Source organism: Morone saxatilis, unplaced genomic scaffold, assembly GCF_004916995.1.
Source record: "Morone saxatilis isolate NCDOM2014 unplaced genomic scaffold, NCSU_SB_2.0 Contig10, whole genome shotgun sequence".
NCBI lineage: Eukaryota > Metazoa > Chordata > Actinopteri > Moronidae > Morone > Morone saxatilis.
The window spans coordinates 7,660,705-7,672,845 of record NW_023339652.1 but is presented as its reverse complement, the minus strand read 5'-3'; the positions used below and the strand labels follow the sequence as shown (position 1 = coordinate 7,672,845).

The 12,141-nt window shown below is 38.4% G+C and overlaps 1 protein-coding gene across 1 annotated transcript in view; it reads right to left on the bottom strand.

The window, feature by feature from the left end:
- The window catches only part of LOC118338409 (sodium- and chloride-dependent betaine transporter-like), a gene marked incomplete at its 3' end in the record, with an annotated part of 14,477 nt that continues 2,336 nt past the window's right edge, over nt 1-12,141 (bottom strand). The window contains 11 exon segments of the mRNA XM_035675717.1: nt 1-669; nt 767-913; nt 1,794-1,894; nt 5,630-5,732; nt 6,087-6,224; nt 6,308-6,420; nt 7,627-7,751; nt 7,848-7,951; nt 9,866-10,000; nt 10,622-10,751; nt 11,508-11,561. Of these exon segments, the coding sequence (XP_035531610.1) occupies nt 514-669; nt 767-913; nt 1,794-1,894; nt 5,630-5,732; nt 6,087-6,224; nt 6,308-6,420; nt 7,627-7,751; nt 7,848-7,951; nt 9,866-10,000; nt 10,622-10,751; nt 11,508-11,561 (1,306 nt within the window).

The following is a 12,141-nucleotide window of genomic DNA, read 5'->3' as shown; positions in this document are numbered from 1 at the left end:
GTAAATATATACATGTAAATGTATTCCCATATGTTCTGTGTTTTTAAACACAGAGGGGGTATGCATTGGATGGTGTGGTGGTGTGTATTTTTAAAATTTTCCATCCTTGTGTTTTTCTTTATTGCAAATGAAAACCTGGACAATAAAGGCTTGGTTAAAGCTCGCTTTCTCTTTCTCTCCCCTACTCCTCCTCAATCTCCTACAAAATTACAAAATGATTGTGATATTTTTTTTTAACTGCCCATCACCAGTGCTAAATCTGTGGAGTACTTTTAAAGGCAAATGTAGGATTATAGGTGTACAGGCACATAATATGACGCTCACATCATATGTGACGCTCACATCATTATTCATTATAAAAGAAGTAAACAGAGTAAAGTCTTATGTAACAACAACAAAAAAACATGACCCTAACTTTTATAAAACTTTGCATCTGATTTAAAAAGTGTGTTTTTGTTGTCATGTTACAATTCAATGAGACCATTTATGCACCATAATTTGCTTCAATGACCATCAAACCTCCATCATCATCTTCTCATCTCTTTTGTCCACACTCGTTTTTGGCTGCCTCTGTGGCCCAAAGATGACGCGTTTACACAGTGTGAGGATTGGCTTGTGTGGTCGAACCTGACGCAGATCACTGGATGATGTAGTCATGTTGTTAAGATCCTGATTATAAGGAGGGAAATGCAATTATGTAATGTTTTGAAACATAGTCATGCAATCACATTTTGAAAATGACCAAATACAACTTGAATTGACTCACCTTATATAGTGAGACCAAAATGAATGCTGGGATGCATATCAGTGGAGTTATGATAAGAAGACTGCCTATTGTGGAAACCCAGGGACCAGGTACATAATCATACACCATGAAGAAATGTTCTTGTGACAGGTTATATAACAGTGTGATCTAGGGGATAGGAAATGGTCAAGTTAGATGGTTCAGCTTTGAAACAAATAGTAGTTGTGTTTAGGTGAACACACAGTATTCTGTGGAACATTTTTTTACCACTTGGGGATAGCAAAACAAGCTGCAAACACAACAGATTGTCACCTTACGCAGTTTATATGGCGTTAGCATTTATTCTCCTTTTAGCTCTGTTTTGGTCTCCTCCAACAAACGTTAATTTCTTCACCAGCTAGTTTCTAACCTTCCATTCAATTGTTTTTGGCCAAAAGAGGTTGATGAGAGCAGTGAGAATGGACCAAAGCAAAAAAGCTGTGGACCCGAAAACCAAAACAATGAGCTAAAAGACACTAAAATGTTCCGTAGATAATTCTCTGTGGGTTCATCAATATGAGCGACATGTAAAACTATGATGCAACCGTTATGTATCTTGTGACTGTGTGATTTGTGTGGCTTAAATATACAAAAACACCAGTATGCTCCTTTTACTGACTGACTGACTTAAGAATTAAAATGCTGTCTACAGTTTCCGATCTTGCACCGATCATGTCTACAGTGAAGTGTGTTTTAAAACAGATGAGTCCACATTTTCAAGTAAAGAGAGCAGTCTCTCCTCTTCTTTCCCATATGTGAAGTCAAGCATAATTACTGATGTGGCAAAATGAAATATACGAAAGTCTGATCAAAGATGAAAGGCCAGGAGAGAGGGAAACAGGAAGAAGCAAATATAAGGGGGTGATGAAGGGCAGACAAAGATCTGCACTCAGAAGTAAAGTAAGATCGGAAATAATGAACACAAATGAGAACATGAGAGGAAATACACATTAAAGCAGAGAGCCAAGTAGATCAATCAAGAGATGTGAAGCAGGTGTGAGTATCTTACTACACAGATGAGCGGCGTGATGAACATCCAGCAGTATTTCAGCATGGGGAACGGTCTGTACCCAAGCATGTCTTCAATGTTGTCATAGAAACGGTCCGCACCTGCAAGGTCATGGACGGGAGGTGTTGGTCAATCAAAGGGAACAAAATGGTTTTGTTTTTACCAGAAACACTCTCAAACTCATGGGGACTGAAAACACAATGAGATGATGAAGCCTCGGCTTTGTGACATCCTGTCATCTATTCCAGATTGTTGCTGTTTGGGAGTGATATTGTTACTCTTTATTAAGGTTTTTAATTTTTAATCTATGATTAGATTGTTGATTGACCAGTAACAGAAAGTATGTAAGTTAGTAAGTAAATGTTTGAAATATTTCCATTTTATGCTACTTAAAACTTCTACTAGACTACATTTATTTTATACTGGGCTACATTTATTTAACAACTAGTTACTTGTCAGATTAAGGTTTTACATACATGCATGCATGTAATCAGTTCATGAAATATTAAATATATTTATTTAAATATCAGAAATATCATAAACTAACAGCTCTACAACATTAAGATCATACATATTAATACATCAACAATTATGAAATAGTCTGCATAAGAAAATCCTTTTACTTTTGATAAGTACATTTAGCTGCTAAATGAAGTATCTAATTAAAAAACCTATGTCCTAAATACTCATGTACAGCATACAAACTGTAATTCAGTCCCATTTTCTGAAACACCAATCTTAATTGCAGCTATGAATTTAGAAATTATTACAGCATTAGTAACACAATCTCATATATCATTTTGGTTTTCCAGTGTTGCATGGACACAATGAAGAATAAGTGAATAATTAGGAAGGAGGGAGGGGAGAGGAGGAGGCAAGTATCCAGGGAAATCAAACTCCAGTTTAATCTCAGTACAAAACTCGGGTGGTTCAAATGAGGGGGAAAGGTGAGGGGAGGAGGCACAGAGGTGGAGGAATGAGATGGAGATGAAAAAGCTGCTCGCCTTGAGTTGCCGAAGAGAGGAAGAGGAGGAGAAGAGAAGAACTACAGAAAGAAGGAAACATTAAAAAACAGGAGAAAAACTGATATGAGATTGGTCAAGTACATGACCTGGCTGATTGAACAGCATCCGCAGATTGACTTTTTGCAAATGCACAATGCACGGAAGAAGTTGCCTATTTGGGAAAGCAGACACAAAAATGATACAGTAATCAACCCTGAAACTAACTACGTTCATGCACAAGAGGAAAGTGAGTGGCCTCATTTAAATTTGGTTCAGGAAGTTTCTCCACACATAACACAGACTCACTCTGAAGAGGCAGAGGAGCTGAACGAATGGCTAAACAAGTCAAACCGGGGAGAGGAAGCAGCGGCAGAAACTGATCGATATCTCACTCTGAGTCAGTTTGCAGTATGAGATGTGTAGCCGGACCCTAATTCCAAAAGAGCAAGAGGCCTTCTGGGAATGGAAACGCACTTTTCCAGAGTCACAGAAATTGAATATACATGTTTGCAAGGAGTGAGACATATCTTCCGTTTCATGAAAGGAAACGGCTTGTTCTGAGAAAAGTATACGATACAGATGAGATCTGAGAGATGAGCTCTAAAAGACAAACACGAAAACAGAGGAACTCTCTGTCCACATGCTTTAATTTAGCCAGTAAATTCACTCAGCTAATGAAGGCGTGGGAAGCAGTGAGAGCTCAGATGATTTATCTAAAACGATGGCAGAGGAAGACTGGCATATGGAAGTGGATGTGGTTTAGGCTGTGGCATTTGGGGTAATAGCTATGGACAAACGCAGTTGAGGAGAATACAATACTGAAAACGAAATGGTAAGGAGGCCTAAAGTTCTCACATTTCCTCTGTTAGTTTTTGAATGAAGTCAGAAACAGTCCAGTAGATGGAGCACTCGACCTTCTGCAGGAGAGAGAGGGTCATGAGAAATACCTCATGTTCTTATTGCTCTCTGTTCAGAGTCCCTAAAGTATGCCACTTAAAGTGAAGCAAAAAGGAAGAAAAATGCTATTTACAGGTCATCAGTATAACAGCAAACAGGTATTTGCTATGTAAAGATATAGTGGAGTCATGCCATCCTGAGCAGAAATCGATGTCACACTCCTTCTGTGTGTGTTGTTATCCCAGCTTGTCTGTGCTTTGTTTACAAAGCCTGGCTGGCTGCGCATGCATGTTAGTGCATGTGAGTACCTCCCTGTGCAACTGAGGAAAAAGACTGAAACTTCAGTTTTTCTCATCCACGATGGTAAATTAAGGATTTATTTTGACAAAACCAGAGTTTGTAATTGTTGGAATAGTGGGAGGACTAACAATGACGGCTTTGATTTTATTTTATTTCTGCCTTTGACTGAATTTACAATAATCTAGGAAGAAAATTACAGTTTTTGTAGTCTGGTTGCAAGCGATAGCAATATCACAGCTGTTCCTGGTTAAACAAAAGTTCTATCTCTGTAGGGATCCTTTCCATAATCTTATCAGACACTTAACAGTAAGAATAACAATCCGAGCCTGTCACAAATATTTTCACATCTTATTCTGTGAATTAAGGGTTTATATAAACCAAATCAGCATTTGTGATTGCTGGAAAGACTAACAAAGACGTATTTTATTTTGTTTCTGTCCAGTTTCAAGTGTGATTGACGATTATCTGCGAGGTAAAATTACTGTTTTTTTCAATGGAGTCTGGTGGGCTGCAGCACCCATAGTTTTTTTTTATGAAATCCCCTAGTTAGACATCTAATAGCAGTGAATTTTGTATACATAACCTTTAAAGTTGAGGTTCAAAATTAGTTTTTGATCTTCATCAGCCCAGCATAGTTAATTTAATAAATTGCTAGAAGGCGGTGTCAGAGTCAAAAGAAAGTCACACACAAATAATTGCAAATGATTTGTTGCCAATAAAAATAGTTCATAGTATACATGTTTTTACCACAAATTACAGTCCTTGGAGAAATAAATAGTTTTTATTGTTGTTGTTTTTCTATTATTATATTCAGAATTTCAATTATTAAAATACAAAGTACAGTTGAGGCTGAAATTATGAGCTTTGCTTGGTCAAAAACTGAAGTATTGGACAAATTAAAAGTGATGATGGAAGTCAGAGGATCACCAAAGTCATTAGGATTCATTGTCTGTGGACAATGAATGTCCGTACAATATTTCATGGCAATCCTTCCAGCAGTTGCTGAGAGGAGTCGACCCCAGCCATAACTCGCCCAAATATTTGTGCCATTGTTTGAGATTTAAAAAAATAAAATACATTTATTAAAAGCTCATAAAAAATAGAAAAGGCCCAGTGTATTGAAAGTGGATACCTGGATTCTGTGTGCCTCCATACCCCTGCAGTGTATGTCTACAGTGTATGTGGTGCATATGCAGAGTACTGGGGGAATAATGTTCAGAGAAACTCACTCTAAAACAAAAATGAACACAGATCCTGTTATCTTTTCAATCTCACCAAAATGTCTTTTTGTTGTTAGTCCCCTTTAATGTGATCTTTTTATCAAAAGCCGGCCTCTTACAGATAAGATTATACAGATGCAGTGAGTTGATTACAATGAATGCTGCTGTCAGGATTGCATAAGCTCAAGAACTATAATGAAGTTCCTTTTGGTGGCTACTGTGAATGTAGTGCACTACTGATGATGCTGATATTGAGCAGCGACACTTGTATACCCAAAAGCAAAAGGTTTTGTATACTTAAGAAACACATTTTCAGAACTTTTTAGAAAATAAGTTGGTAAATCACCTTTTTGTTGAGAAAAAAAGTCAATAAAAAGCATCATGTAGTGCAGTAAAAACCAACAGAGTGACTTACCGTAGACCCAGCCAACCACAATGGTCTCTGTACAGGCAATGATCAGGAGACTGATTCCACTAGGACCGTAGGTGTCTATCAGGTTAAAGAGCACTATCCCTCCCTGAAACATGAGCAGAAAAAAATCATGTCAGGCAGGAAGAGTCTATCTGTCACACGGAAGGTCTAGCTGTGTTTTTCCACTTGACTGTGAAATGAAACCATTTAATTACTGGTGTACATAGCATATTTAGCGAAGCACATAGTGGGCATTCCAACAATTTCACAATTCACTTGCTAGTGATGTGTGAATCATGAGCGAATTGTTCAAAACTCAAGAACAATTGGCTTTGGAGTCACAAGTCCAGCTCCACTAAGGCGTTCTCTGACTCCCTCCTCCTACCTAGTGCAAACTATTGTGCAACTCATTAACTGACTGTACTTGCAGCATCCATCAAACATACTCTCTGCTACAAACCTCACTGATGAGGGGCAGCCCCAGTAGAAAACAGACGACAGCGATGACTAGGGTCAGTTTCTCTCTGGCGTGCGGTCTCCTCAGGTAATGTGGAAACATGTCTGTGAGGGCTGTGGCCAGGCTCTCCACACACACAAACTGTAAGGACAGGATTGAAACAGATTATTTTTTAAATACAATATGATGCTGGAACTCTATATATGATGCATTGCATACAATACCTGACTGTCCAGACCCAAGAAGAGGATCATGAGGAAGAATAGCACAGTCCAGAAGGACGAGCCAGGCAGCAACGACAGAGCCTTTGGATAGGTCATGAAGGCCAGACCAGGACCTGTAGAAAGCACATGCATGCATCTATCAACACATGATAGTGGGCAGCAATCTTTCAAGTCCCATCCTTTCTGCCTTGTGACACCTTAAAATGTATTCTGAACCTCATCAAAGGTTAGAGAGAGAGATATGAGTTGAACATTTTACTTTCTTTAACTTCTTTTGAAGGATTTTTTTAGAAACCTGAAGAGGTAAAAGAATCCAGCATTCCATGCCAAAATAGAGAATTATTTTAGAACAATGAGAAAATTAAACAAAACATTGTGAAGGATAATTTTTTTGGGCACCACTTTTTTAACACTACAGTACTAACACAATTATTAATAACTTTAGTTTAAGAACTTTGTGTGCATAGCCCTGTCCTCTGCAGAGATGCAGTCTAAAGTGCTTTCCAAAGGTTGAGCAGGGAAGTAGAACAAGGAAACAACAAAAAAATAACAATAAAATATTAAAAACATTCCACTGACTACAATAAAGAGACTTTCAAGCAAATTCTTTTAAATGTATGTGAACATAAGATGCCATCTTGTGGACACAGTTGGTTGTTGTACTAACTGCCTGTCTTTGTCACACATGATATTAAACTCAGAGGTGGGAGGTAACGCAGTATAAATACTGCTCACTGTACTTAAGTAGTTTTTTCAGGTATCTGTACTTTAGTTTATTTTTTCATCATTGAACGCGTTCCCAGCATCAGAATGAGTGTCACACATGACAAACGTTAGATGATAAAAAGAACATAAAAGACGGAACCGACAAGAGAGGGAGACTCGACCCTATTTAAAGTTTCGGTTAGCTTTGCACAGAAACAGCCGGTAGAAATGTCCTTCAAAGAAGCACAAGAGTACTTTTTACTTTTATACTTTGAGTACATTTCAGAACCAGTACTTTTTCACTATTACTTGAGTAAAGGGGTTGAATCTGTACTTCTACCTGATTAAAGAATGTGTGTACTTTTGCCACCTTTGAGAAAGGTGTCCTCAGGCTGTGGGAAATAAAGGGCATTTTTCCACTATTTTCTGGCATTTTATAGACAGAACGAACAATCAATTTATTGATGAAACAGTTCATTGCAGCCCGACAATGCATAAAAAAATGAATACAGCAGATGTTATGAGATGTTACAATACCGCCGTTTATAAAATGGACAGCAAAAGCAGTAAAATAAAGGATGCAGATGATGATGAAAAGGGAGGAATTAACTCACCAGCACTGGCAACTTCACTCAAAGGCAAGTCAAGTTCATGAGCCATGAATCCCAGCACTGAGAACACCACAAAACCAGCAAAGATACTGGTGGCACTGTTCAGACAACACAGTGCCAAGCAATCCCTAAAACACAGCAAGAACAAAACAACTTGCACTGTCACAGAGCACATGAATGTAAAACTGTAAATGTGATAATGGACTGCCTGTATGGACGCTGACCTGTAGCAGTTGTTGTTGTATTTGTTGTAGCTTCCCAGAGCAGTCAGTACTCCCTGACACACAGCGTAGGAGAAAAACACCTGAGTCCCTGCATCAGACCATACCTAGAACGGGTAAGAGATTAACTTCATGAAACATTTCCAGGTTCAGTATGTAATATTTAGTGGCATCTAGCAGTGTAGCTGCAGATTGCAACTCTCGCTTCCCGCTCTCCCAATTTTCCTTTCCTTTTTTATTATTGATAGTGCAAGATACATGATTAACATTAAGACATGACAGCAACAAATATCGACAGCAACAGGGGTATTACACAACAGCAACAACAACAACAAAAGTCAAATCAATTAATCAGAACTTTACAAGAACAAACAGCTCTGCTTTATGCCAGCGTCAAAACTGATTAAATCTCCTTTTGCAGGAATACAGATGTCCACTTTTTTTGTAACTATGTGAACGTGCGTGTGTATTTGTGCGCATTTAGGTTTCTGGGTGTATTCAGGTTTGTTTACAGGAATGTCTGTGGGCCCTTGTTCTGACAGCATCTGGTTAACATTAGTGGCACCACAGTGCTGTGAGTTTAGTCTCTAAAAGTTGGCAAGGCTCCACAGCAATATACAGACCCTTACTCTGGCCCCTTGGTGGGCCCGACTTAATCCCAGTCTCGGGTCAGAAATAGAGGCTTAAGTATGTCGCAGTGGATCTTCACATTTGATACTGGACAAAGAGGAAACTGTTGTGTCCTTAGAAGAATGTGTTTTATTTTGACTGCTCTGCATACAGACTTGCATACGCACACTGAAACATGGACAAAAGAAGACACATTCACACATTAAACAGACCTCAGACGCAAGCCAGAGCTCTATTACGATTTCCTTTGTGAAGGAAAAACAGACGCTTGCATGCTAAAGCAAGACTCATTAGAAACAGATCTGTTTTAAGAGCATCTGGCATTGCGTAACTCTCTCACCCATAACTGCTTTCACCTGCTTTCAACATTACTCCAAATAATAATCTCACAGTTTTTCTCTTTGCTTCGTCTCATGATAACAAATTAAGATTTCCACAATAGTTCAGAGCTGTATGAATATCAGCCATGTTTGGGTTCTTAGAGGGGCAGACACATTTTGTATCTTGCATCTTCTCCTTTGCACATCCACATTCCTACAGAAGAAGAGGAAGTGACCCCAAGGACAACTTCTGAGCCTTAACCCCCCGCTGATTACATTTGAACCCTGAAGCGTGTGAGTGTGAACTTTCGAGGGGAGGAAGACAGAGATAGAGATGCCGAGGGAGGGAGAGGGGTGACAATCAAGAAAGACCCCTTTTTCTTAAGTCGCCATTACTGGCAGAAACAGACGCTGTCATTGTATGAGAGCATGCCAACAATCCCGAATTCATCCTCCAACCTCCATCCTGTTCGATTCCCTATTCAGTTTAGAAATTACATCATTATGCTGAATGAATAATAGATCTGCTATAAGAATGTATGAAAGGCAGCTGTTAGTCTTGTTTTATATTTTTTCATTTTTTTTTAATGGAAAGGTTTGTTTTTGGTAAATTACCATCATCTTAAAGCAAGTTGTATTGACATTTTATATAGTAAATATACCCTCAAAATGTGTGAGAAACTCCCCATGTGAAACTACTTCTGTGTGATGATGTTACTGTGTACTCTTTCTCTGTGTACGCTTTCTCTGACAACCTTCTCACTGAAAAAGGGTATCTTGGTTTGCTTTTCTTGTTAAGACTCTGTCTTGGGACCGGAAGCAAGAGTCAAGGCACAGAGAAAGGGAGCGGCGATGTGAATAATAGCACACTGTATTCATGATAGGATCTCCTGACAGGAGACAGTGGAATCCAACAGAGAGATGTATAGAGAAATAAAAAGAGACAGATGATGCTCTGGTTGGTTGTGAGACCTGATGTAAAACGCTTAAAGTTCTAATGGCGTAGTTCTAACGCAGTTGTAACAGCACACATGGTTACGAGAACAGTTGATCATGACAGAGAGGTCTCACCAGTGGTTCAGCGATCTTGCTGAAGTTAGGGGTGAGGTAATATCTCAGTCCTTCCCCCGCTCCTGGGAGCGTCACTCCACGGATGAAGAGAATGATGAGCATCAGGTAGGGAAATGAGGCAGTGAAGTACACCACCTGCAAACACAAAAAAAGCATAAAAACAAGTAGGTTATTATTCAGTATGTACACACAAACACTTTACATTAAGCCTGTATTAAGTGATTTCTTTTCTTTTTTTGCCATTTGGGAACAGCAGTAAACCCATTCTAAGGTCACAAATACACATATGAAAACTTACCTATCAATATTATATTCCATTTCTGCTAATAGAGCCTCCTAAATGTTCCACACTGGCCCTTTAAGGCTTATAACTTTATTTCCCTTTATTAAATCTGTACCAATCACACAGGAGTGAAGGTAGATAAGAAAGAAAAGAGGATTAGCTAAAGGCAGCTGACAGGTAGATTGTTCATTAAGGCAGATTCCCAGGAGTTTTGGCTGGTGAGCCCTTAAAATGAAGACATATGTATATGCAAATGCTTGTCATAGATTGCATAAGTCTGAGATGTGAATACTTAAACCAAAGATGAATGATGTTTATAGAGCTATTCGGCATTTAACAAGAGCGAAGATTAAAGATAAGTCAAAAAGGAAATAAATTGTTTCATGTTCCAGGATCTTTTGTTTCTTTCCTATCCAATTTGGACCTCTGCAATATCAGGGACATAACTGTTTGTATGCTAAATAAATACTTGCCTTTCCTGTGACTTTGATTCCCTTCCAGATACAGAGGTAACATATAACCCAGGCAAGCAAGAGACACAGAGCCAAATCCCAGTGTATCTTAGACAGGTTCATGTCATCTGATATTCTTAACACACGGTGCCTGTGGGTAAGACATCACACACGTAAACACATATATGCAACTGCATGGTCTGCAAATAACATGCAGCATAATGGCATTCAAACACACTTTGTTTGTTACTTTCAAAGCTTTCACCTATTGCAAATACACTACACAGCCCGCTACAAATATGTCATGGCTTAACAGCATGAGAAGAATGCACTGAAAGCCATATTTCGTGCGACACCAAAAACAAATCCAAATACAGCATCTGCATCACGAATACAGATGTTTAAATCTGTCTTAGTTTGTTTTGGACAGCTTCAGTTTAGATTATACAAGCTGCAGGGAAAAGAGAACACATTGTTCTCCTCATGCAGTGAAGCTGCATGAGTGATTTCTCAATATCTGCCCTTGCACCAAATCAGGAGAATATCATGTGAAGAGCAGCGGCCATGTTTCAAAATATCTAAAAGTAAGAAGAAAAAGTACTTTTAATCAAAGCTGGAAGTTGAATAAAACGGTGTGATTGGTCATTTGAGGAATGTAACTGGCTCATTCTCTCTGCTATGTTTGGGTGACCTCTGTTCACCTTTTGTTGGTTCACCATTAACATTGCGTTCACTCAGTATCCTGAGAGTATAGATGGCCTCTTGGAATCTGGGATGCATTAAGAGTTATTGCTGAGGAATGTTCCCCCTAAGACCAAGCAAACTAGGGAGGATGATATTACTGTCAAAGCTGTTTTCATGTTTTAAAAAGATAAAGTGTGTGACTGTGTGTTTGTGTGTTTCTCACTTCCAGAACTCCTCTTCAGGTAACTTGGTCATCAGCAAAGGGTCTGTGTCATTCCTGGAAATATAAAACAAAATACTCACACACATTACACTACCCAGAACAATGCTTGGTCATTGTTTTATATGTGGATCAGTCAAGTTCTATTCAATCTAGTTTTACATTTTTTCAAACAGTGTCACACGGATAACTAATCAATAATTAGAGGGATGTTACTATCACTGCTTTTGAATCATTATCATTCAAATACGCTTATTCACTTCAGTCTGGCACATGGCTCGGAGATTTTGAAGCCAATAGATATATCAATATTTAGGGGTCTGATAACAATACAATGGCTATAACATTGTTTAGAAATGACCTCAAACCTTGTTTATTACATTTCTGCATTGCACTTTGATACATATTATTCTGACCTATACACTGATGTCAATGTATCTGAAATAAGATACTATTACTGATACAGAGTGATATATTTATAGGTCTAGCTTTACAAGACACAACCCTATGGAAGCCCATTTCTGCCAAGTCATTATAATGACAAACCTTTTCAAAATAATGAGGAACTTTCTCTAAATCAGGACTTAATATCTCAGAATAATAATTATTTTTAAAAAAATGACTATGTATTTCAAAA